The sequence below is a fragment of the Megachile rotundata genome, chromosome 8 (assembly GCF_050947335.1).
Source record: "Megachile rotundata isolate GNS110a chromosome 8, iyMegRotu1, whole genome shotgun sequence".
Taxonomy (NCBI): Eukaryota; Metazoa; Arthropoda; class Insecta; order Hymenoptera; family Megachilidae; genus Megachile; species Megachile rotundata.
Window position 1 is genome coordinate 16,225,032 of NC_134990.1, and position 25,941 is coordinate 16,250,972.

At 45.1% G+C, this 25,941-nt stretch overlaps 6 protein-coding genes across 6 annotated transcripts in view; 3 read left to right on the forward strand and 3 right to left on the reverse strand.

The window, feature by feature from the left end:
- LOC100876908 (uncharacterized) overlaps positions 1–17,698 on the reverse strand; it is a 43,854-nt gene extending 26,156 nt beyond the window's left edge. Inside the window, exon 1 of the mRNA XM_076534970.1 lies at positions 17,203–17,698. The gene's annotated coding sequence lies outside the window, so the exon portion shown is untranslated. The remainder of the gene's footprint in view (positions 1–17,202) is intronic.
- LOC143265069 (uncharacterized) lies at positions 159–5,243 on the reverse strand. Its single transcript, XM_076534980.1, has 3 exons — positions 5,109–5,243; positions 2,734–2,955; positions 159–2,501 (listed from the first exon to the last, which is right to left on the reverse strand). The coding sequence occupies exons 1-3, from the start codon at positions 5,212–5,214 to the stop codon at positions 2,320–2,322; spliced, it is 510 nt and encodes a 169-aa protein (XP_076391095.1). The 5' UTR covers positions 5,215–5,243; the 3' UTR covers positions 159–2,319.
- Positions 5,860–7,871, forward strand: LOC100879002 (uncharacterized). The gene has a single exon (XM_003702720.3). It carries the CDS (start codon positions 6,539–6,541, stop codon positions 7,670–7,672), a length of 1,134 nt encoding a protein of 377 aa, XP_003702768.1. The 5' UTR covers positions 5,860–6,538; the 3' UTR covers positions 7,673–7,871.
- Positions 8,011–12,016, forward strand: LOC100876578 (tetratricopeptide repeat protein 12). The gene is made up of 3 exons (XM_012284142.2): positions 8,011–8,171; positions 8,230–8,421; positions 8,482–12,016. Exons 1-3 carry the CDS (start codon positions 8,039–8,041, stop codon positions 8,913–8,915), a joined length of 759 nt encoding a protein of 252 aa, XP_012139532.2. The 5' UTR covers positions 8,011–8,038; the 3' UTR covers positions 8,916–12,016.
- LOC100878889 (UPF0415 protein C7orf25 homolog) lies at positions 8,851–10,656 on the reverse strand. The gene is made up of 4 exons (XM_003702719.3): positions 10,507–10,656; positions 9,868–10,309; positions 9,231–9,784; positions 8,851–9,167 (listed from the first exon to the last, which is right to left on the reverse strand). The coding sequence occupies exons 1-4, from the start codon at positions 10,654–10,656 to the stop codon at positions 9,081–9,083; spliced, it is 1,233 nt and encodes a 410-aa protein (XP_003702767.1). The 3' UTR covers positions 8,851–9,080.
- Positions 10,958–14,242, forward strand: LOC105662368 (zinc finger protein 346). The gene is made up of 8 exons (XM_012284146.2): positions 10,958–11,096; positions 12,212–12,604; positions 12,755–12,828; positions 12,941–13,090; positions 13,156–13,250; positions 13,352–13,719; positions 13,776–13,844; positions 13,904–14,242. The coding sequence occupies exons 1-8, from the start codon at positions 11,057–11,059 to the stop codon at positions 14,056–14,058; spliced, it is 1,344 nt and encodes a 447-aa protein (XP_012139536.2). The 5' UTR covers positions 10,958–11,056; the 3' UTR covers positions 14,059–14,242.
- Positions 17,699–25,941: the final 8,243 nt, after the last annotated feature.

A 25,941-nucleotide genomic window follows, 5' to 3' on the forward strand; every position in this document is an offset into this window, starting at 1 on the left:
ATGTGTTTCAAAAAATACCGATTGACCAGATCTCGCCATGAGGAGGTCGGAGACCCACGAAGGTTTGATGCGTGAAATTTAAATTGCAGGAAAATGAATGACGGTAACAGAAATGATCGAACAAGCAGGATGATTATGGAAGTCGAAGGAACAACCGGTTCGCAGTTATTTTCTTTATTTTCTATTCCATATTTATCCTTATTGAAATATTTACAAAATTCTTCGTTGCGGTCAGCGATGACCTCTAGTTCGGATGATTCATTCAGAACGCATGTTTCAAGACAACCAGGAATCTCTTACAGGATTTGAAAAACAATCACGAGCATAAGATACGAAAGCGATGTTTCGTTGTCAATATAACGGTACATGTAAAATATACGCGTATAATATAGAAAAAGTCGAAGAATAGCACGTAAATATCACCGTTAACAAATTGTGCCACGGAAATGCGATTTAATCGATGGCAAGTATTCCGTCGAAGATAACTTGAAATTCATCACAGAGCAAACATTTACAACTTAACAGAGCCACGTGCACGCGATACAAATCCTTTTAAATACGAAACGAATTACAATATGTTACGAAGCGTTTTTTGCGTTAACGTGACTATAGCTAAATTAAAGGTAACGATGATTACGTTCAGTCAAATTGTCAAATTGCATCGCATAGAAAGCTCTGTAGCAACGAGCGGAGGCTGGTGTCGTTATCGCGTCTGTATCGACGTTGCAAGATGCAAGAGAAATTTCGGCGATACGTAATCGGAAACGATAATTCGCTAGTACCAGTCGCAACGTTTCAAAATGTACTTGCGAACTATAAAAATATGAAATTTCGCCTCGCGACACCGATCGATCTAAAGAGTCTAACGAATCGGAATCGAGCACCGTTCAACTATTACAATTTGCTTCTAGTGCGTAATTCTGTACAAAAATGATAGAGTACAAGAATAGGTTAAATATATATATGTATATGTCGCGTACAATATCCTTTCGCGAGCAAGAGCTTCTTCTTTAGGAGTATTTATATATATATATATTTATAGACAATGCAATTTTTGTCGGAATCACGGTTACATTATAACGCTACGTAGAAATTAAAAATTGTTGGCTGGCAAGAATGCGCATCCGCGAAATGGCGGGAAATTATTTACAAATTTTGTTATATTACACAAGCGACGTCGAGCGGAACAAAAATGCAAGGTTTCTTTTGGTATAAGTGCGGTAGCTTCTAAACGTCTTGCAGTTTGAAAGTTAACTCGAAACTGCCAACTCCGTTTCGCACGCTTTACAGTCTTCCTTTCCTTCGAATCGGATCAATTCAGTTGCAATAATTTACAGAACAGTAACGGTACGGAAATACTGAAGGAATGTATAGTTCGTGGTTCGGGCGAAAAGATTCGTGTCTCGAATTCTTAACGGATGTACGAAAGAATGTACTAATTTAGATCCTCGAACCTCTCTTTGGTAAAGTGAAATCAAACGTCGTCGATATATTCTTCGTTCGTAGAGTTATCCTCGAAAGAACAAGACATTCAGAGAGAAAACGATAAAACTTTATCTACGCGATACAACCGGATACTCCAGAAGCCTTATCAATTTGTACAAAATTTCATATACTAAGCAGTAACGGTAGATCGTGGTGCACGTAAAAAAATACAAGATTCGCGGATAATCATGATGCCCGTAATTTGTCGAGAGCACTGACCAATCTTAGATTTAATGTCGAGCGAAAATTCAAGTTAATTACCGTCTTTATACAATGTCGATAGCGCGTAAACTGACCTGTTCTTACGTTAGTATCATCGTAGAAAATTATGCTTTCATGTTCCTAAAATCTATCGAAAACGCAGTCACTTATCTCCGTATTCGTTACAACCATCGTGTATACAGAACACAAAATTAATCGTAAGTAGCAGCGTCCTCGCTTAGACGACTCTCGAGAAGATTACAAATTATCAATCGTACGATCTGGATATACCAGCATAACGCGTCATCGACGCTGCTTTAGCCTCTTAATTCAGTTCGACGATATTTCCCTCGTATATATGCCTTGTACCTAAACGTTTCGATATATACACAGAGAGTTACACGATACATTGTTCCCTAAGCGTAACAAGCTTCAAGAGGACAGCGAAACTTCCAAACAGCCGCGAGAGTACGAACGTTCGAGTAAACGTGCAGAAAAATGAATCGAAGGTGGAGTTCGAAGGTTCGTATCTCGGTACGAAAACTCAAAGCCTGTCGCTTTTAATCGTGCCATGTTTCTTTCGACGAAGATGCACTATCCGGCACGAGCGTTCAATTATCGTTAAATGTTTCCTCACGCTATCGGTGGATCGTCGTCGTCGTCGTCGTCTCTCGTCACTAGGACGTTACCGTAACGATTCGGACGAAACAGCCGAAATCGTTGCAGCCACTTGTACCGTCTCGCGCCAAGGTACAGCAAGACACCGATTACTACGAGGAAGGTTGGTATTAACAAACCAGCAGCTACAGAACTACCTAAACAAAATTCAAAAAAAGAATTACGATCCAGCGGCATGATGCATGCACAGCGAGCCACAGCTGCTTAGAGCGCTACTTTTTCGCGATAACTTCGTATCTACGAATGAATGAACTATAACAGCTACCGTTATCGGTCGAACCGAATGCTCAGCGAAAATTTATCTATAGCAATCTATCGTGGAAAATTTTCCTTCGCATCACGATTATGAACATCGCAGAAATATTGTACCTCCCGAGTCAACTTGGACGTCAGGTTGAACCATGGTGGGTACAACGACTGTGGGTGCAATGAGGGTACAGAGATTGTTCTTCAGCTCGTAACCCTTCTGACACATGCACTGCGCTTCCTCGTCCTTTGAATTCTGAAGGCATCTTTCGTTAGGACCACACTGCTCCGACGCATTGTGGATGTTGCACCGTCTGATTTCGCCTGTCCTGTTGCTCGAGGAATCTGGATCAACACGTGAAAACTTTAATTCCGAATTAACAGGTTCCTTCGTAGCTTCGTATATATTAAACTTCGTCGGAGTCGAAATTTGCTTCGTAGCTCTTTACCAGTGGTCACCCTTGCTCGTCGCTAATTTACTCTTTAATCCTCGAGGGGCATTGCATGGAGAAAATGAACGAGTAACGCTGTTCGATCGTTCGATGCTTCGTATCAACGATTGCCTGAATTGATAACGGGGGACCTTTTCTAGTTGATTCGTCTAACCAAGGGTTAATAGATACGGATACGCTAGCCACAAATAGCTAGTAAAGAAACGTGATCGACGGTAGTCGGTACGCACCAGTACGGTAAAGGCGGAAATATTGTACTCGCGATTGCGTTCCATGAATTTTTTATCTCTAAGTGGAAACCAGGAAAACTGTACTTTTATCATACTTCGAATTCATTAGCATGCACGTTCGAAGCTCTGCATGCGCGTTCGAAGTCAGAGTATCCTACACTAATCCGTTTAAGAATTTATTATTATCGAGTATCTTTATCGGCAATAGTCTTCTTTTGTTTCTCTCGTGTAGAAAGCACAAAGAGCCTGACGTCGAATGTGCGTCGTATCTTTGCGACTCTATCGACACTGGTCGAGATTGGCTGAATCAGTTAATTGAGACGAATTCGTTTTATTCGCTAGAATACAAGGGTTAACTATACGGTGGTTGAGTCAAGCAAATTAAGGGACTTTCTTTCGACTTAAATCGATGATACTGCATTTAATTCGATAAGCCGTTTCTTCGGACAACAAAAGAGGGAACGAAAAAACCATAGGATAACGTTAACTGCAAGAACATCTGTTCGATTTAAGATATCGTTGCTAATACTCTGCAATTAATACGCATCGTTAATGAAGACTGAATTTTTCTCCCGATAACGTCACAGGAGCGAACAATAGAACCTTTCATTCGGTTTCCTTGATGTCCACGCGTGTATCTATTCGACTCGGATTTTTTGTCGCTCTTTTTGTACGCTTTCGACGAAACCGGGACTCGATCGAGAAAAATTGTGTAATCGTATCTTCGATCCAAAGTAGAATATTATACTGTGGTCAGACTACGAAATTACGCAACTATGTGTGTGTTTCTGTGCGAGGAATGTGCGTAGCAACAGCACGCAATTGCAAATAGCAATTATATCATGCGTGAAATGAATTATACCGGTGGACACGGCTGCGTCGGATGATTAACGGAATCGTCACGGGAAATTATTTATTCGCTAAGTTAATTACGCCCGCCAAGAGTAACGAGTTAGCGCGTCAACTACGCGTTAATTACTCCCCCTAGAAACAACGTGTACAAACGTATTTACTCGGTGTTTTCGCGTCTGTGCTCGCTTTTATCTATCGTTCGTTATTCGTTTGTTAAAAGAACGAGAACAAACGCAACGCATTACGCATACGTGAACTTTGTTATCGCGTTGACTCATCTTCTTTAATACGAGCAAAACGAGTACTTTTTTGCTGGAGAGTTGAACGAAAGTAGATCGCCCCGAATAACCTCTACGCTAGACAATGCGAAATATCGTTAATGTATATTTTCCTTATGTAATTGATCGAGTTTCTTAAGAGGCAACGATGGGAAACGCGTGTTACGATTAAATGCAACAGTTTGCTAAGAGGGGAGGCGACGCGCATAGAGCCTACGCGATGAATTTAAAATATACGTACGTATATCTAATGTTGGAAAAGGGGAAAACCGCGCGTCCAACACTTGCGTGGCGATTGATTTTTTGGATGGTATACAAAAACCATATAGCAACCTACGCAAACCGTATCGACGTAAAGCCGAAAAAAACAATAGCCGGGAGACAATACTCGATTTCTGGACCAAAGAGGAGAGAAGAGACGTAAATGGAAAGCGGGAGCGAGAGAATATGAAAGGGGGAAAGAGAAAGAAATAGGGAGAACAAGAGATAGAGAGAGAAACAGAGGGGAAGCAACGAGACCGAGAGAGAACAGCGGAAGAAGACTATTGTGGACTTACAGGGGTGACCTCAATGGTTCGGTTCGGTTTGGTTCGGTTGAACGAACCAATTTCGAGCTTATTTGCTACGAAGACGATGTAACATATTGTCAAACGAACTGCAAATTGTATTAGGGAATTCCCGCTTACCTGCGTAACTGAATGGCGCCAGAAAAAGCACTGTCACGATGAGATAACAGAATATATTGACTCGAATGTTTTGCATTTTCCCTTTGTTCCTTCCTTCACGTGCCATCTCTGTCACTGTTTCTCTCTCTCTCTCTCTCTTTCCGTGTATCGTTCGTTTACAGCTCACGATCACATAATAAAGAACGCGGTTATTTCAGGGACACTTAGGGTCGATGCGTTTATACCGCTCTGTAAATGTAATATTGAACGCATAAACGTACACACGACGCGTATTTTCATCGATGCGATCCGCACGATAACCTATAATCGTACCGCGATGGAATCAAGAAGCGCGCGTGTGTCGACTCATCGCCGATCGGCCGGCCGTCACCAGTTTTGACAAATAAATGCTAGGCCGCGCCGCGGAACGCGTTCAATCATCTGTTATTAAACGACCATTTGCAATTATCGAACTCAATTGGCATCGAGAGATCGCTGGCAATATTTCGATTTCGAGATGCGTCGAGAATGACGGCGGGGGCGCAACGCGCATGCGCAGCGAAACACGCGCGGTAATCAAAACTTTGATCGGACGCTGGTTCTTCAAAATTGTTTTCTATCATTTAATCATTGTCTAGAAAATAGCGCAAGATCGTTATTCGTACAAAAAAATATTTGCAACTAAATTATACATTTTTGTTCACAAAGTTCTAAATATGTCGAGACAAATTTGAATAAGGAAACAAATTGCAAAATAAAGTTTTGTAGAAAAAATAATATTGTTGGGAATTTATAGACACTTGATATATTTTTGCAACAACATTCCCAGGTCAATGATTTATTTGCCACCCCTTAGACCGAGCTAATGTTGGCATCCGACTGGAAATCGATTGGTATATAGGTTATTTTTAAAAAGTAAAACCCCCACTCATTCGAGTTTTCCCAAAAAGTATTCTGCTCGTTGAACTGCATTTATTTCTGTTAACAACCAGCGAAATACGCTACGTGGATCTCTGTGCTTCGAATGTACGATTGCGTGGCAAGTTTTCTGCAATTTGTGGGTAAAAGGTTGAAAAGTTTTTGAACCCACGAGTCTACACGTAGAAGCGGTTGTAACGTACAAGGTGATTCTTTCGCGAGTAGACTTCGGAGAAAGTTCCACCAAACACTGTTTAACTATTCAACAGCGTACCATAAGAAGTCGATATTATATCTCACTAAAGATTTATCGTATCCGTAACGATTATATTGTATAAAGAAGGTATTTTAGAGAAAAACTGTCAACCGATAATTTTTCTACAGAATCTACTAACGAGAGAATCACCCTGTACATAGAATAGTAGTTCCGATGTCAGCGGCACATGTCATGGCCGAGCGTGTTGTCATAAACCAAAGTTGCTCACAGTGAATAGTCCGCGTTAAATCGAAAGCCATCAATTACAGTATTCAAAATGAGAGAAGAAACGGTGTTGAGCTTAAAGTGGCATAGTTTCCCGTCACATTTAGCGGTTTCTCTCGATACTTGTTACGAGAAGCAACAGTTTGTAGATCTTTCTTTAGTATGCAAAGATGGGACGATTTTGAAATGTCACAAAATGGTACTAGCTAACTCGAGCTCCTTCTTCCGTCGATTGTTAATGGCTAACGAGCATCCTCACCCTATGATTATACTTCACGACATCGAGGCAGATGATCTGAAGACTATTATTAATTTCATGTATTGCGGAGAAATACAAGTGGTCCAAAGTGAGGTTAGAAGACTGCTAAAGTTGGCGGAAATTTTGGAAGTTACCGGATTGCGACATATACAAACATCCGTTTTGGTAGGAGAGTCTAACAATATGTCTTATGAAGCGTCCACTGTATCTCGTTTAAAAATTGAGGAGACTAAAAGTCTATCTACCAAAACAGTACCTGAGCACGATTCTAATACTAGAACACAAAATAAAACGACCTATCAACCAACAAGATTCGCTACTACTGCTCAACCACATAAAGTAGCGAACAAATTACCTTTGGATACTAACAAGAAAAGCAAAGAGAATAATATTAATTTATTGAGTCAACGGCTGGAGACCGGCAGATCCGGAATCAGTATTGTAGACATAAATGATATGCCAAGTACAAGTAAAGGGATTCCTAATCCACCCATCCCAAAAAGGAAAGAAATACCTGATCCAGTTATTAATTGGCCTCGTATTTTATCTGCTATATCAAAAGATAGTCCTTTGCCCTTGAAAAAATTGTGTATAATGGATGAAGTTGAAATTACAGCTGGAAAACCATCGACCATCACTCAAAACATGAAGACAAATGAACCTCTGGATAGAAGGAAAGAAAGCAGCAATTTGGGCCTCAATGAAGATATGAAATGTGGAATTTATATAAAAGACGAAGTAGATCTATCCTTTGAAACTGAAGAAGATACAGAAATGGACCCGTTAGAAGTCGAAGAGGTTGAAAATGATACTTCAGAAAATATTATGGGCCCTTCTCAAGCATACTCTGTTACAAACATGGAACATGCTTATTATAATACTGGAAGTCTTCCAGAATTTCCTACAAGAAAAGGATCTAATGGTTAATAAATAGGATAACTTTCTTTTTTTTTTACTGATAACACTGACTGAATAAAATTTTTCCTGCGCCTACAAATCTTTCTCTAACTTAAAAATACTTTACAAAAATGTAACGACACTCATACATTAATTCATAGTTTGTCACCTTATTCGTTACTTTGTTACGTGATCTGGTTTGTTTTGTAATAAATCAATTCAAACTTAATATTATGTTCTTATTTAATACTTATCCCCATCAACTAGTAAACGTGTTAACTTTTATGTACAATTTGTATTACTGTGTTATGTTTCTATGGAAACCTACAGTGATTAAATAGTCTCTAGTTGGATCAATTTTCTCGATTACGATTTATTTTAAATATTGCGAGAAATATGGAAGAAATAATAAATAACGGTAAAGTACACGACGAATTAGACGGCGAAAAAATTATGAACAATCTATCATCCGATAAACATGTAACAGAAGAAGAATTTGAAAACTTTATGCAACGCGTTAACGAAATTGGTAAGTACATACTTTATTAAGATCCAGTCAGAACATATGACCTTTTATAATTTTGAAGACAAAATCGTGAAGAAATTAGCGTCGTCCGATCTCGAAGAACAAAAACACGGACAAATATTGGCGGATAAAATGTTAGAGGAGAAACCGACGAATAACTTAAACGAAGATGAATTAAAAGTAAAGGTTGATCGTACGGTAATTAACAAATGCTTAAAAGATGATAATACTACCAATGACCAAATGTCACAAGGTATAATTTATTCTTCTATTTTTTATTCGCACGTTGATTAAAAAAAATTTATTTATACAGAAGCGTTTATGAAAAGTGTAGAAAAGGATGCAAAAAAAAGAGCAGAAAGTCGAAAAATTAGAAATGAGCGAGCGGAAACGTTGAAAAGAATTGGTAATGGAGCATTTAAGGAAGGAAATTATGAGAAGGCTGTAACCTATTACAGCAAAGCACTGGAACAAAGAAAAGATTCATCCGTGTTATGGAATAACAGAGCTTTATCGTATATTCGCCTTGGATTGTTCGAGAAAGCTTTAGCTGACTGTGAATGGGCGTTAAAAGTAAACGACGCGAATTTAAAAGCCCTTCTAAACAGCGCTAAATGTTATAAGAAGCTCGGAAACAATATCAAGTATAAAGAATATATTCGATTAGCAAGAGAAAGAAATCCACACTTCAACAAATTTATTAATGGTATACTTGTAGTTTTCACATTTGAAACATTTCTATTATAATTTTATTTGATCCTTCTTTTTGCAGAATTTGAAGAGAACATGGACAGTTGCATTCATGACCAGGCCTAATCTAACAGCGATAATTGATCGGCAAACAATAGAAATATTTCTCGTGTAGTACGTATGTATTTTTGTTGTAATGATCTAGAATGCATTCGATCTGTATCAAGATGGGCTTATTTTCGTGGCATAGCCTTCTTTAATCTCTGAAAGAGATCTAGGTTCATGCAAAAAAACTGTGCATTCAATACCCTGTAAAAAGTTGTTACTAGAGTTATTTGAAACTGCTATGGTTTACAATATAAATACTAGTACCTGCATACGTGCTGCTCTAACAAATCCTTCGTTAGCCGATACCGTGATACTTTTCATATTCTCGCCAGTTGCGAACACCAGTCTAGATCTATCTTTGATTTTACCACCCAAACTTAATTTTTCGACAATTCTGCCGGTGGGTATATCGTTAACGATTCGAACTCTACTCAACAATTCTTTCGCTCTGGCAGTCTCCTTAGGTCCACCGATAACGTCTATGATGTTCATGAAATTTTCGTAAGCAGTTTGGCAGACAATAAGTTCTTTACCTTCAAATATGTTTTCTAAAATTGGTTTCACCGGACGTTTTCTCTCCATTTCTGCTTGTTGCGTAAGTAACGGTTCACGATAAATAAAATGATCATACCCGTTAGTCATATTTGTCACGTATGCTAGTAAAGTTGATACGTCCAGATTAAGGATCTTTATTTCAGTCACCAGAGAAGAGATATTAAGAGTGTCTAGATTCGAATTTCTATTCCTTTTGTACTCGTCTAATGATTCTCCATTGAATTCTAACATATGCATCCACGTAGAAAATTTTTCATTTACATCTATCTCAAGAACAACAGACAGAACAATAAATATCTTGCTATAAATTATAACAATATAAGTATTTGTTAGAAAAAGTTTGTACCATGTATGTCTATGCTTTTTTCTTCCTCGCATGGAATTCTATCTCCTTCAACAATTACTCCCATAAGTTCCAAGCGTGTGGCTAAAGGTATTTCTATGCCATAAGCAAAATGGAATACGATGTCTGGTGGTCTATATAGATACGGATAACATTTTGCGCATTGCAAGTAACTGGATGCTTGATCAAGCACAGATTTCTGGCCATATTCTCCGTTGCCCATAGAGATCAAAGTAAGAGCTCTAGCATTCCTAGCGATAACCTTTACCCACGAAGCTCCACCGTTGCATACTATGTCTACTTCCAGACGTGATTTCTGATATTTAAACGGCTTCATAACGTTAGTGGGTTCGTTGGCGCAAAACAAACGTGCAACAATGGCATTTAAATGAATCAAGTTCGTGCTCTGCAGATGTTCTTTCTTCACATTTCCTGTAGATTGTACCTTTGTGAGAATAGTTTATAGTTATAAATCTGATCTCACCGAATAAAGACGTGTACGTAATAGAAAACAATTAAACTATGTAGATGTTTCATCATTTTACAGCTATAAATAAGCGTCGACAGTTACTCAAGAACGTCGCGTTGAAAACGGATCGCGAAAAATAGTTTCCTCTAATTGTCATTCCGACTGCAACGTACCTTTTCTAAAAATCTAATCTCCTGTTGAATTTTTCTTATAAGTTTCTCAACCCCATCGATCTTTCCTACGAGTTTCAGCCGATCTATCGTGGCCTTGCCACTGCAAATTTTTTCCTCCAGACATTTCAAAAGTTCAACCTTTTCCTCCATCCTTCTCGACTAGACGATTCTCGGCAGTCTGGCCATGAAAGATCGTATTTTCTTTGGCAATCCTTATAATTTTTGATAGTTCACGATCGACGAACGTAGTGTCAGCAGCCATGTTGGATTACAGTTCGATATCGCGTAATGTCGTCGAGTCGCTTGTCAAACTCGCCTATTAACCTCACAAACTTTTGTATTTCGACAAATAATTGACAGTCGAATATAATCGATGGATCATATTGGTGTCACGTTTTTGCAAAAAGTGCGAAATACAAGACGACGAGCGCAAAAGTAATTCGCGAGTGTAAAGGAGACGAAAACGAACCCTCGTATCGCGCCGTAATTATCGTACACTGACAAGTTATTCCAGACAATAATAGAAATTATCGTGTATTTATGCTGTAAAATGTCGAGCGCGAAGATCATCGAAAACCCAGAAATACCGGGTGAGTTTCTGCCGATGGGAAACAATTTTCTCCATTGATTCACGTTGTTAGGGACGTGTGTGTGGCTTAGTGAATCTACTACATAATAACAAAAATCTACGAATTCGTAAATCTTTGCGTACATCTGTCATTACAAGATAATCATTGCATCATTGTCGAAGAATTTGTGAGAAATGTTCAAACGATACGAACGATTTTCAAGAACAACACCGTAAGTGATCGGTACCAAGCTCTCCAGTACAAATAACCGGATACGACTTTTGATACGTCTAAATATCTCCAATCAATTATCAAAATAATTAATCAGAGAACGCACCTGCCACCTTCTACGTTCAACACACGAAACGGAAAGATAAGTTTATTGCGAACCAGTCTGGTGTTTATCGTCAAGTCCCATTCAATATTCGAGCATCGAAATCAGCTGACAGCTCGAAATATAAAATCACGCTCGCGTACTAAGCATGGCTACGATGTCGCTGTCCTTGTTTATAAAGTTGTTTATAAATCGTTCTTTATAAAGTTGCAATTCGACTCGCAATCATCGTCGATAAAAATGTAAACTGTTCCGTTGATTCAGTTACCGTACCGGCACCAGGTTATCACGTGACGTTAATCTTCGCGTTTGCCTCGTAATTACGGGTGTTAAAACAACTTGTTCGCTACCGAAGCGGAAAGACAGCATCGTCGTTCGCGAAATATATCTCCCGCGTTACCGGTAAAAATGAGGGGCATTATCGGAGACTCTTTCGAAATTAGCGAAACGAGATCAGAGCAAATTGCATCGATTCCCGTCTCCCGCTGGGGGGTATCGTTCGTATTTTATGACCGCGTCTGCAACTTTTTTTCACGTTTTAACCGCGCATTCTTACGCGTGTCTCGAACACGCTTCGACCGTCCGCAGTTTTTATTAGCTTCGTAAATCTAACGCGCAACGCGAACCGTTGCCATCGATTCTCTTCTTGTCGGCTTTAAAAAATGTTTCTTGAAATAACATAAAATTAAGGACAACGTGTCTTTCCCTCTTGTTAGGGAATGTTGAGCACTCGAATAAACTTGGACATGGTTATTTACGTCGTTTCGCGCTTTTTCGTTCAAGCATATCGTATGCGACACAGGTTTGGAATGCTTCTTGCCGCCACCTCCGCCGCCACCTCCCGTGTTACCGAAAAGCGTGCCGGAACAGCAACCGGTAACTACAGAGGCGACAACGACCGGTGAAACCGTGATCAATTTAACCACGGTAGAAACTACACCGTTTCCAAATGTTCCCGTGCCAACACCGTACATCATGCATCCGACGATGCAACCGCAAACACCTGGACAACCGGCTACTCCCTGGTGGTTACCTACGGACGCGGACTCTTCCGATCTCTACGGAAGGTGGTACGAGACGACTTACAAAGCGGCGGCCGCCACGATCGCCACGCCGACGATACAAGTGACCGGCAAAGCCAAGAACAAATATTACAAACGCAAGAACGAGTTAATCGATCCGGCGCAGGACGCAGGTAATCGGAGAAGTTTTTGGGTACGATTTTCTTTCAAACGCTCGCAAAGTACTTTACGCAAGATTCTTGCTATATTATCACGGTGAAATATCAGAATATTCCCGTGGCAGTTTAGCTAATTAAAGATTGATTTATGTTTCTATTTCGCAGAGAAAGTCGCGAGCGCCCAGAGGGAACTGTCGGCACTAATGAAACCGCTGAAATGCGATCTATGCAACGCAGTTGTAAGGCTCGATTACTTTATCCGATAAAAATACACACAAACGCGCGAACGGTATCTGACGTTTGAATATCGCGATCGTAACCGTGGCTCAGCTTAAACACGAACGATTTCAGATGAACTCGACGCTGCAGGCGAAGTTGCATTACGACGGAAAACCGCACCAGAAGAAGGTGTCCATGTTCCTCAACCAAAGCGTGAAGAAACAGAAAACCGAGGACGGGCAAGTCAGTAGCACGACCAACGACTGGCAAAATTACTGCGACGTAAGAGATTCTCTCAATCAATTATTAAGAGATCGATAGCAGGACCTTAATTGTTCTATTTGCAGATTTGTAAAACGTGGTTCACGTCGCAAACGGACGCGACGCAACACTATGCCGGCAAAAAGCATATCAGAGCAGCGAACGGTGGACGACGATCGAGGTACAAAGACGCATACTTGTCGCTAATTATTGTATCTTATAGAAAAGATAGGTAGCTGTGTCAGCCGCGAGTTCTTCATACGAGAGCGTTGAATTCTGCAGGCCGTCGAAGAAGTCGCAAAATCAAAATCAGTACAGTCAAATAGATCCTACCAACCGATTCGGGATAGGATTGGCTTTTCAGGCTGAAACGCAATCCACGACTGCACCCGTGCAACCGGTTGTACCAGAAGGTGCCATGTCGCAAACGGTACCGACCACGGTAGCACCGGGGGCAGGCGTGGGACCAGGAGTAGCAGCAGGAGTAACGGGAGGAGGAACCATTTATACACCACCAACTTACCCCACACCGCTACGTTGCGATTTGTGCGGGGTTTCCGCCAACCGACAAGATCAATTGGAAACGCACAAGCGTGGTGCCAGACATCTGAGGATGCTCAGATTGAACGGGTTACCTGTACCCGAACCTGGTAAGAATTCGGAACGAACGTTACCCGAGCAGATTCTTATTACGAAAATGTTTCAGGAGTCGAGAACGAAACCACTCCTGCCACTCCTGGACCTATAGATTATTCCATCTACAGGACACCCTCGGGTAAGGAGGCGACATCGGTATCGCTGTTGATCTTGTCTAAAGGAATATTCTGCTTGCAGGCCAGTATTATTGCGCGCCGTGCAATTTGTCGTTAAACTCCGAGAGCACGTTCGCTCAGCACGTGGAGAGCAAGAAACACAAGAACCAGTCGAATCCAAAATCTCCGTCGAATTCGGCGGTGGCGTCGAAGAAGGCCAGATCGAAGAAGAAATAAAACCGCGGGTCCGTGATGCGCGCATCGCGTAGACGCTCTGTACATTATAATTCTTCGTCTGTCCATTGTTTTCACCGAAATTTGTCTCTCTTTTCCCGTTATCATCGCGGATGTAACGTCGTTGTATCGAGGCGACGCACGATGTTCCGTGCGATGAGAAATAAAACTCTTGTTCGATATGGAAGCGTGTGATCGTTCGCGAACTATCTTTTCGCGCTGAAGTTTTTCGGCCGGCCGGGAAATGGCCGCGAGACGGTAAGAGATTATTACGCGAAGATAGATCCGATCGTCGCGCGACTGATGAGAAAGATAAGTCTGTTAGGACGCGAGCATATTTAAATTAAATACCGATTAACTGTAAATTCGATTTGCAGTAAACTCGAGGACGGTTATTTAGACGGTAGCTCGTTAACCGTCTCGAAGGCAGCGCGACTAATCGGCCACATTTATTCAATTACGAAACCATTAGCTCGAACGCTCCTCCTGAGCCGCTCGATTCGCGAAATCGTACGCGCCTACCTATACGCCGTTCGTTTACGCTCGTTTAACGCGCGTCCACGTGAAATTTATGCGACGTTCGCTCTCTCGACCTTCCACGGAATTTATGGCCGAACAGACGAGCCGTACCAAACTTCTCCTCTATTAATTACCTCTTGAGGACACGTATGACGGATCAACGTTTTCAGCCAGTTTTTACGCCGTCGAACGAACACGTTCTTCGACGACCGAATAAAAACGTCCGAGAGCAAAAAAATGATGCATTTCGATCGCGCATAAATAAATCGCTCGATATCGCGTTTAGAAAGGAACGACGTTATTGGTCGTCGAATCTCGCGCGACGAGGAAAGAGACTCTCGGTTAAAAAACACCTCGAAGCTATTAAAAGACGAGCAAAAATGCATCCCTCCGATTCTTTCGCTCCGTGAAGCCTGCATTCCGCTGATTTTCTAACGAACTCACGCCACGGCAATTTAGCCGGCCAACTATTTCCTTCTAGAGCTTCTTTTTAGCTTTCCGTCTTGGAGCTTCGACTCCCGCTACTCCGGCAACGACTAGAGATTAGGATCGAGTCCTCGCACGAGAACTCGTAGATCGTTACTTTATACCTGCGCTTCGGATTTTTATGACCCCTCGGTTCCACGTTCGACGAGTTCCCTTCTTTTTATTTCCCTCGCCTCCCACTCTTCGTCCTATCGCTAAAATCCCTTTTCCATCTTTCCGTGTTCTCCTACGCTGTCCCTCGTACGCTACCATTCTTTTCCCGAATTGACGATCTCGCGAGATAAGCCGAGCATCGGAAACGAAAGAAAAACGTGTAAGACATTGACAAAGGTAACGCGGACGAGAAGGAAGGAGAGGAATCGATTCGCTACGCGGCCAAGCGTAATGCGCGTAAAAACTTATTAATCACCGCGCGTCCGCTCTGAAATTCGATGAAATTCCTCCCGATGACTGGTGAGAACTTCCAAGAACCTTCGAATCGAGGCTCGTGTACGCTCGAACTTGCTCGCATCGACGGCACTGTGACGAAACAGAGCAAACGATCGATCCCCGTTCAAGCTTGACTCCACGATTAGATCTCTTTTTTTCATCAAAAAGAAAAGAAACCATCGACCTCGTAATTTATCTCGGACGATAGCGTTGAAATAAATTAGCCGTATAGAAACGCGTAAAAGACGAGGGGGACACGGTAACGCTCACGATCGTCGCTATTTACGAAGCTATTCGCGCGGAATTCCTCTTCCATGGTCGCGCTGATCCACTTTATTAACGAAACGCGTCGATCGGTGGATCGTCTCGGATGCCAGGCGCAAAGTCGTCGAACGAGCAAATCGATCGCCTCGAGGCGATTCGAGAGCCGAAGAACGCGTGAAGATTTGTAAGTCGAAAGGTGGGAAACGCGCCGATGATTTTAATGGATCGAGCGATTCTAATGGATTCGTGGTCAAAGCCGTCGACTCGAGACGCCGACAAATTTTCTTTTCACGCGAACGTTCGTTTCTAATTCCGCTAACGAACGGCTAACTTAGTTAGCGCGAGAAACGGTACCGGTGTGGAGCAAGAGCAGCCGTTCCTTTGTCTCGCCGAATCCATTGTTCCAGCCGGAGAGTATGAATCGGGAAAAAAACAGCTCGTGGAAGAGAGGCGAACGAACGCGAAAGGATTTTTTTTCTGTCCCGTTCGCCAGCCCTCGGACAAATTCGTACAATTATTTGTCGATTAGGAGCGAACGGTTGGCCGGCGAGAAGGAACCGGGGCCCAGATTGCCGGCTCGTGTGCTGCGCGAAATAGCGGCGAAAAAGAGAACGCGCGTGCTTTGCGGTGTGCCAGCGGCCTAATCGCGGAAATTTCGCGGCAGGACGCGACCGCTTTAATAAGGAGTTTTTGCGAAAAGGTTTCTAGAAACAGGGGACGACAGTTGGCGCGACGAAGGAACAGCGGCAGAAGACGGAACGACGAGGAGGAGAAGAAGAAGAATAAAAAGCGTTGCGTGGCGCATCTCGACGGGGCTGACCTTGCAGGTCTTCGCGGGCCACCAATGTAGACCGACGAGAAAATAGAAAATCGTGCTGCTCCTAAATGCGGGCGGTGTGATGTCATGCGGAAATAGCCGTCTGCCTATGCTCCCTGCCGACGCGACCACGGCGAAAGGGGAACCAGAGGGGTCGAGAGGGGGCTTCTTGATCGTTCGACCGATTACCTCGTCACTCGGCTTCCAAGGAGACTCGATAGACCATAGACGCTACACGGTTTTTGCCTTTCCGATCAAACAACGAACGCGAAAGTTCATTCGCGAAAGATCTACCCCATTTTTCGCTCGATCGTGCTTTCCGCGCGTTTTAAGCGCCGTCGACTTTAGATTTTGGATAACTCGTCGTTTATGGACGCGGCCGATTACCGAGTCGGAGTATTTCGTACTCCGATATTCGCGGGTGCTCGTTAATGTCGCTCGCGTGAATTAATTTCTTACTTTTAATGGAACCTCGCCGCGGGCGAGGACAACGGAATTATCGATACAGCCGATAACGGAAAAGGTACGGGACGGGTCGACGCTACGATGGCTCGCGGAAGCGGGAAATGTCGTAAAAAGAAATGATCGTACTTACCGCTAAAAATCGTACGGCTGAATCGCGCTTAACGTACCTTGGGCTGTCGTCTAACTCCAGGGGGGTCTCCGATCGAACGAGATAAAACTGTTTACAGGATCGCAGAGATAACGATTACCCTGGTAATGGGTCCCCTTTGAACGGCACCTCGTCCTCTCGTAATCTTCCAACACACCGTCACATCGATTATCACTGATCACGAAAATAATGTTAATACGCGTTTTTCTTTATCGCGATTAAGTTTCCGACGCGATCGAATCGCATACTTGACAAATTTCTTTGATCGTTCACCACCGTTCGTTCGGAAAACACAGTCTCGAACCACCCCGTGACTTTAAAGCTAATTATTCGACGAGAAACGCATGCACTCGCGTATAAACACTCACGCGCACTCCCGGCATCGATAAGCAACTTTTGATAATCACTCGCGATAATTTGTTCCGTCATGTCGAGCAAAAATACGGAAAAACGTAAACGAGAACTAGGAGCAGCGCGAGTCTCCCGCGGACGGAACCGCGATTTGCAAGAAATTACCCACAATGCATCGCAAATTCATCACGTGATTTCAAGTTTCAAGAAATTACCCAGGATGCGTTTCAAATTGATCACGTGGTTTCGAGTTTCAAGAAATTACCCAGAATGCATTGCGCGGGAGTTTTGAAAAGATGACACGGATTACATTTAACAATCGTATTTAATGATCGTACTTTACAATTGACTGCGATAGTGTTTTCGTACCAGATTTGATGCATAATACTTTCGAACGAGAGAATCGGTTCGAATAATTCGAGTATTTTTAAAGCTCACTGAGAGGCGAAGGTGGCGAATCTGCGGTAAGTAAAGACGGGACGCCGCGAGCGATTTTCGAAAGGAGAGGAAAGTCAAGGAGAAGAAGAGCGAAACCGATATCGAAGAAGAATTTTTCGTCGCGATAAGCGCCGACGAAAGTCATCGAGAATAAAAGTCCATAGCATCGCGGACGCGTGCGAGAACGGCCGCTGTCATGCTACCGGCACGATTGCGCATGCGCGCGGGTACACTTGACAGGCTCAAAAAATCAATGACCCCGCTCCATCGCGCGTTCGTTCGCGTCTTTTTCTCTACGATTTAAGAAGTTCGAGGGTGAGAACGACGATCGCCCGAAGGGAATATCGAGGCTCGAGGAAGCGATCGGCTTGGACGAGAAGGAAATACGGAGATACGAAGAAGTAAGAAAGGATCGAAGAAAATGGACGGTGAGGGTGCAGCCCCGATGGTGGCGCTAGTGTAAAACGACCGAATAGCGGTTCGGTGAAACCAGCCGAGCGAGCTCGGCTCGTTTCGACTCACCGCTTCAGTTCGTGTCCTACCGTTGTGCACGACGGACGTGTTGAACTCGGTCGCGTCTCGCGTTCTCTATTCGAAGGAAAAAACTAACTGTTGGCCGCCGCTGGAACTAGTGTGAAACGATTCGGTGGTTCGCGCGTAAACGACCAACTGTGCGCGGTAGATTTAGAAGGCACGAAGGAACGCGTGTCCCCCGAAAACGACGCACGAGGTCGCGTAGTGTCCCGGCCGGCGATAAAGTTTCGTAGTGACTTGTGTGAAAAAAAAGTGGTGAAGTCAGTGCGCGCGTCGTGTTCGATTGCACCAACCACGGTTCTCAAGCAGAGATCCGATAATTGGATCGATTCCGTCTAGAACACGATTCGACGGATCGTCAAAGGAGAGCGTACCATCCTAGCCGTCGCCGCGGTGCACCGTCCGTCCACCTTTCGCGTTGCCGCGAGTGCACGGGATAAAATGGCGCTTGCTTTCGACCGTGTACCTTTATCGACCGTAACAAACAATTTAACGACGGAATCGCGTCGACGCCAGTCGCGACGTTTTTGAACATCGAACGCGTTACCGCGGCAGATCGTTTTTCACCGTTCGCCCCACCCCCATTGCTTCGTTTCGCTCGCTTTAACGTCTTTTCGTACGCGAATCGAACCGCTCCGCTGCCACGAGTCGAAACACGAACGAGATACATTTCGACGCTTCCCGAGCCTGGACAGAGCGAAACTTTTGAGCCCGAACGCGTCGCACGCGTCGTTGAAAGCAAGGGTGAGTACCGAACGATATTATTTTCTCTAATCGTACTTTGAACCGTCGTAAAAAAGCATAATTAACACTATCGTCCGTACGCGAAATGACGATCGCGCGATAATAGGTGGTAATTCGTATCGCGAACGAGAAAATCGTTTTCCTTTCGTTATCCGCGACACGCCAGATATTAACGAGATCGCGGTGAAAGGCATCGGCTCGCTGTCGAAGCTTGGAACGCTGCGTCAGGAGCGTTGGATTCCGTTCGAACAGGTTTGCCGTTTCATTCGTGTTACCTTCGCTACGGCGATGCAGGTAACAGCGACGTATCCTCGTATAGTACCAGCGCCGAAATCTTTTCCGTCGTAAGTCGGGACAGTAAGTGCGCAGCGTTAACGATTCCGTAATTATGCAAATAAATTTGAAAGGGTTGGGGTCGCGGACTATTTGAAAGTCCGTACGACACGCAGGCAGGCAAGCAAGCGTACAGACACGCATACGCGAAGCTAGCCGATGTGTACATAGGTAACGCGTGTGTGCACACTCGACCGAGTACACACGCGCTTTCGCACGCGTCTAAACGTGCCAAACGCGGTTCGGCCGAGCTACGTGCGTGTACTACTCGGAAAATGACAGGCCATCGGTGAGCCGGTGTGTTTGAGCTCGCCTCCTCGTGCAAATATTTTGCGCGGGCAAACACTCGGCACGACGGATCATGCCCTCCTCGAAGGTAGACGGAAAGAAGGTGCTTGTACCCGCTGAGAACGGGATATCTCGCTGAATTTTGCGTAATCCGACGAACAAAGAGTCGAAGAATTTGTCGCGAGTTAGATCTGGGTTAGGCTCGTAAATCGTCGAATCGGAGTCGTGACGTTTCGGTATCGCTGGCCCGCGTCTCAATCAGATTTCACGGCAGATGGGAACGCGATACCCGTAGGTAGGTTTCCTGGGGTTGGTCGAGAAGGGGTATACGCGGGGAAGCGAACGAATTTCCGTGCTTCAGAATCGACACGACGGTTTCGGAGTAGCTGATCGCTATCGTGGTTGACACTGGCGTGGTCAGGTAGGCAGGGCAACTTTACGACGCGTTAAGGGTAAAAAAAAACCGGCAATTCCGTTCTACCTGTTGGCGCAGGTAACTTTCGGTTCCTTCGTAAGCTCGGTTTATCGGATTCCGTCACGCGTCTCCGAAAATGCCGCGTTCGTAGGACGCCGATCGTCCAATTAACAATTTGGAGCGTTGCGCACGGTTCGCGACGATTCTAGGGCAGAGTGCACTCTATTTGCATAATCTCGCGGTGCAGCGAGAGACAGACAGAGGGGGAAAGCGAGACGGAACGGCTGCTAAAACGCGAGTAACTTAGCACCACGATCGATAAGTCTTCGCCGTTGGGGCTTAATTTCGTTTTCTAGTATGCGACCGCGTGCCAGAGATGTTCACGGTAATTAGCCTCAATTTGAAGTTCCGTCCGAGCGCCGGTAATTCGTGGTATAACGTTTCTTGCCCTCGGTAGCAGCTCTTTCTCTCGTTCTTCGTTAAACGCGAAATCCTCGACGTCGATACTCGGCGACAGCGTTCAGATACGTCCGATAATCGTCGGACCGTTAGGCGAAAACGACGGACGAGTCCTCGTTTCGTTGGCCTAGCTAAACTGGACGCTGTCGAGAAGCGATCTCCGCTCGGTATGGAGGATATCGAGCGATTAATTATGATTACTGGTGCCATTAGAGACGCGTCCGTGTGCGGTCGTACGCGCGTACGTGCGTGCGAGCCAGCCCGTTGTTAGATACGCCGCGATCTAGTCAGTGTAGCGTGTTCCGCGCATACTGCCGCGTAATTGCATCGTGAAAGTGTTACAAAGCGATTGCTCGTCGGCCCTGTGGAAACGCGTCGCTCGATCGAGCGGCGGCTCGCCTGTCCGTGGAAATAGTGAAAGTAGTGCAACCACCTGGCTCGTCCTTTGAAAACCACTTGTACCTAACCTCTAGGTACCTCTTGCCCGTACGAGCTCGTTTCTTTGTCGCGCTATCGAGTTACGTGCTCCCAGGATCGAACTCTTTCCACCCCTCAGAGCGGTTCTTTCACGAGAACCGCGTCGCTTCTTGCTCTCTGTTCGACCTATCCCGATATCCCCGGCCCGCGCTCCGAACCCAGGATGTCCCGAAATTTCGGGACTGTCGGTAACCGCCGACAGAGCGATTCGAATCTCTCGTTTTACGTTTCCAAGGGGCGACAGGTCTCTTTCCGCTCCTCTCGCTAATCTCCAGGCTCATCTAGGATCTAGGGTTACCTCCGCTCCCTGCATCTACGCGCATACCCGTGTACCCGCTCGTCGCCGGGGTTATTATTATATTATACTCGCAGGTCTTGACCCGATCAGACAGATACCGAGGCGGATATCGAGACGATAACATCGCCACTTCCGCGAGTCGAACATTCAATTTGCAGTTACATCTCTCCTTTAAAAATGAAAAAGCGAACGCGTAATTCTGCTACCGGAACTTTTAACGACCGTTTTCGTACCGATTAGCATTCCGATCGATTTCTCCGCCAAGACGGGATTATTGATCGCGCCAATCGAGGCAATAAACTTCACGCTCCGGCCCCGGAAGAGACTTTCGTCCGTCGCCGTAAACATATCACTCGCGATAACATCTAGAAATTAGAATAATATCGTTCGAAATCGTGGAAGATAAACGAGAAAAATGCTCGTCGCAGGATGGTTCCTCGTCCAGTATCAAATTTCACTAGAACCTCGAAGAAGAGACGTAAACCGTGGGTTGGACATTATTAATTCGGTAATAAAAAAAAGTCAAGAACCGGGAGAAACGACGTTGCGTAATTTCATTTACATAGAAGTTTTATTCCGTGGAGGCCGCGTGAATTTTGATGCGTTCGCGAGACGATCGAGCACCTACGAGGTGGCGAGCAAGCAACGAGTAATTATCGATAGCGATAGGTCGCGAAACGCGTCGGAGGGTGAAAGTTCTCGCGACCCACTTATCTATCGGCCGTTCGAGAAGAAAACTTATCGTTCGTTTAAATTTAGAGACCGAGACGACCGAGGGAATCGTTGCAAATTTATGGCGAAGCTTATCGAGAGAATTTATCGTTAATCATTATTCCCGAAACATTTCAGCGCGGTATCGATCGGCACTTTTGCTCCAGTTACGTGACAATCGAGCGTTTGCACCGGAGAAAAAGTTATCGGACTCGCATAAATTTCGTCGTCGATGCGTCAACGTGCGATCATCGTTATCGTTTCCGTTGGTATCTCTTATCGATAAGCAGATCTTAATCGAAGCATGCAGGCTTTCTGAGAAAATCCCCGACAGAAGGGGGATTCGGTCGATGAATTTTCCCGCACCGTAAGTGGACGTTGATTCATCGCGTCCACGTGGCTGTCGCGAATACTAGGTTCGTCCCTCGATCGCGAAGATCCGTTTTTCCTCGGCGGAAGGAGGAGCTCGTTCGTCCCGCGATAAATCCGGTTAAATGGTTTCGCTTAAATCGTTGCCGGTCGCGGGACTCGGTTTTGTCGCGGCGATCGATTCACGGCCGATTCCACGGTACATTATTATTGTAATGCGGGCCAGGAAAGGGGAAAAGATGGAGAGATCGTTGGTCAGGCAGTGGATGTTTTTTGCTCGGAGCTAAAAAGCGAGAACAGCCGGGCGTACTCGTCGGCAGAAGGCTCGGTTCGCTCGAGCGTTTCTTTTTGCACGGTCGTAGCAGTCGATACAGAGTCGAACAGCCGTTTGCTATAATTGTAAATCGATTTTCTCGAGGAATACCGGCAAAGTGGTTTTCGCGCGAACGGGCGGTTTTGCAGCTGCTAATTCGGAGCATGGAAAGTACGCGGGATGCGTTCATTGTTTCGGAGTAGTTGGCCGGCTCGACGCACACGGCCAAGTCGAGGAATCGCGAGAACAATGCCGGTAATTACCAGGATTTCGGTCGCGCACGATTATGTCCCGGCACTCGGGCACACAGGCGAGTCGCTCGATGGATTCGAGTTTATTTTCTCGTTGACAGCCGCGCGTGAATGGAGATTCGCCTTATATTCGGTGCTCGAGTTTCATGGGAATCTGGCCAATGGCCGTATGCCCCTTTCCTCCTTACCTTTCTTGCATGCCGTGCAGTTAGCGATGTACATATGGCTGCGTTTTTTCGTTTTCATTCGAGGGACCATTTTTTTGGGAAGTGGGCGTACCTCTTTCCGGTTTTTGGCCCATTGTGTTCCACCCTGTCCTCCTCCTCCTCTACTTCTTCTTCCTCCTCTTCTTCTTCTCCTCCTGGTGCTTTCTTTTGCTTCTGTTTCTTCTCCTTCGTTTCCCTTTTTCGTTTTCGTCCTCGTCTTGTTCTTATACTATGCCAAGAATGTACCCGAAGCTGGTATGCGTGGACGCTTCGGTATCGGTGCAAATCGTTGCGTGCAACGATACGCGTGCATGCTTCCAATTCGCACTCTCTCTTTTTTCCTGTCATTCCTCGCTTCCCGCGACAGAGACAAACTCGTTGGAACGGTCGAGGAATCACGGGTCGTCACCGGTTAGAATCGATAATTAGCTGTAGGACTTTTCAGGTCGTTAGAAACGTGCAGGCTTTTAGGGGCGAGGATAGGAAAACGCGGACACGGTTTCGCTCGTCACCTGGGAGAGACACTCGAGATACGTAAGAGATTCGTTGACGACGAAACGGTGGCTGGCTGGTCGGCCAATTTCATTCGAAAAAGCCGTAAAGTACAGGTTAGGTTGGCCCGGTCGAAAGAAAGGCTCGCTCGCATTGTGGCTCGAGACAAAGGGACATTTTTTGTGCGCGATCAAAGGAACGACGAAAGAGATCGGGAGAAAGAGAAAGACCCTTTTACGTGGTCTGTATCGAGCGAGTTCTCGACTTGCCTTCGACACGCTCGAATTAATGATTTCCTCATCGACGAGCATTACTTTTTCCCTCGTTCGAACGCGCCGCGGTACCTCGTCGAGGATCAGCCTAATTATTTTTCCGTGCTTCTGGTCCGGCGTTCGCTCTCGAAATTCGACGCGAGAGTCTGCTGGCTGGACGACTTCTGGTCGCGGAATAGCGTGAAATCGCGAAGGTGCCGGCCGATAAGGAAGGAGGAGACGCGTTTCCAGAAAGGATTGTACGGGTGAACGGTCGCGAAGGCAGGGGAGAATGAACCGTTAGAACTGGTGCTTCCTTGCCTCTCTTTCCGAGCTCGCGAACGGTTATCTCACCGAGAGGATCAAAAGATTCGGGTCGAGGTTAATCTCTGCCTCGTCGTTCGACGCACCTGCGATTAATTTCGTTACCTTTTATTTCGATTCCGCGACGTCCTTTTTCCCTTTTACCAACATCGTCCGCCGCCAGAGACCGGCTTTACGAAAATTTTCCGAGAAAGGTATTTTATCGAAATCTACCGGCGATGCAGCGACGATCGTCCTTCGGCCGACCACGGTTATTTGCGCTTGGCCAACAAAGAACGATCCGTCGGCTTTTCAATTTCCTCCTTTTTTCGCGCGAGCTCGTTAAAGCGTGGAGAAGGGAAGTTTGAAAATTCACGGATCGAGCGGCACGTTAATCGAAGTCGATAGCATCGGTAGAAAAAGCGGGCTACCTCGCTCGGCTCGACTTCGTTCCCCGTGTTTGCTCTCGGGATCGGTTTGGTAGCTGCCGTTCGTCTTCGGCTCGAAGAAAAGTTTCGGAAGAATCGGGAGGTAGCTTCCTCTTTCTTTTTCGTCTTTCATCGTGACGCAACGTTTGTACGCTCGAACCTTTCGGTCGTCGAATAAATATTTGACCCGCGAACAGCTGCCACGCGATTTCCAAGGTATTCTCATTGCCAGCCACCGGATTTCGATCGTTACGAAATCCGCTCGTGTCGCGTTATTCCTCGGCGTTTAACGAGGACTCGATACCGGTTCGATTTACGAAGGTGCTTCGCGAATCGTTCGAGGTAACTTTTGTTCCCGCGGAACGACGGCGAAATGAATTTCTTCGTGGCACGCGATCGTTCGTACCGTGAAAACCGTCGAAGCAATTTGCGGCCACGGTCTCGCGCCCAACACGGAATGAATCGCGAATTCGATGCGTTCGTTCTCCGACGAACAGGGCCAATGTTTCTCCGGAGAAGGAAACGTGCTCGGATTTCAGCTAAAATTTTACGGCAATTTTAACGAATCCGCGTTACTGGGCGAGAAACACGACGTAGGATGGCCGGTCTGGGCAACGATTTTCTCCGTGAACGCCTCGTGTGTATTTAGGTATTTCCCGAGTAGCTATCCAAAGTTGGGCTTTTGTGCGCGTAAATGGTGGTGCGGGACACCTGGGGTCTCCCGTACGGTTTTTCACCGATTGACACCCTTGGCCAACCGACCAGATTCAAAGCCGCCCGTTCGTGTAAAAGCCGGCCGAAAATAAAGAGACAGAGGCAGATCGTCCTGCCTCTTCGCAGGTCAATTTGTACGGACGATTTGAAAATACGGGGCAGCACGGCCATTCTTTTGTGTGCACGCGTTTCACGCTCTCGAATTTGGATCGAACCATTTAACTCCTCGTTCTCTTTCTTTTTCTCTCCCGCGTTCGTTTAATTCGATACAGCGGAGTCGTTACGCGCTGCTTAACACCGGCTTTGTTAGCGACGATCGTTATCCGCGCTCGTTGTTCGTTTCGATGTTCTTAGAAGAGGTGATTCAATTTTCTATTCCGTCA

Coding starts and splice junctions, on each gene's coding strand:
- LOC143265069 (XM_076534980.1), bottom strand. CDS start 5,214: ATGGCACGTGAAGGAAGGAACAAAGGGAAAATGCAAAACATTCGAGTC. Junction 2,956..5,108: donor GGCGCCATTCAGTTACGCAG/GTAAGCGGGAAT, acceptor GTGTTGATCCAG/ATTCCTCGAGCAACAGGACA. Junction 2,502..2,733: donor CGTCCAAGTTGACTCGGGAG/GTACAATATTTC, acceptor AATTTTGTTTAG/GTAGTTCTGTAGCTGCTGGT.
- LOC105662368 (XM_012284146.2), top strand. CDS start 11,057: ATGTCGAGCGCGAAGATCATCGAAAACCCAGAAATACCGG. Junction 11,097..12,211: donor CGAAAACCCAGAAATACCGG/GTGAGTTTCTGC, acceptor TATGCGACACAG/GTTTGGAATGCTTCTTGCCG. Junction 13,720..13,775: donor GTTACCTGTACCCGAACCTG/GTAAGAATTCGG, acceptor AAAATGTTTCAG/GAGTCGAGAACGAAACCACT.
- LOC100879002 (XM_003702720.3), top strand. CDS start 6,539: ATGAGAGAAGAAACGGTGTTGAGCTTAAAGTGGCATAGTTTCCCGTCA.
- LOC100876578 (XM_012284142.2), top strand. CDS start 8,039: ATGGAAGAAATAATAAATAACGGTAAAGTACACGACGAATTAGACGGC. Junction 8,172..8,229: donor GCAACGCGTTAACGAAATTG/GTAAGTACATAC, acceptor ATAATTTTGAAG/ACAAAATCGTGAAGAAATTA. Junction 8,422..8,481: donor CAATGACCAAATGTCACAAG/GTATAATTTATT, acceptor TTATTTATACAG/AAGCGTTTATGAAAAGTGTA.
- LOC100878889 (XM_003702719.3), bottom strand. CDS start 10,656: ATGGAGGAAAAGGTTGAACTTTTGAAATGTCTGGAGGAAAAAATTTGC. Junction 10,310..10,506: donor AGATTAGATTTTTAGAAAAG/GTACGTTGCAGT, acceptor ATTCTCACAAAG/GTACAATCTACAGGAAATGT. Junction 9,168..9,230: donor TTAGAGCAGCACGTATGCAG/GTACTAGTATTT, acceptor AACTTTTTACAG/GGTATTGAATGCACAGTTTT.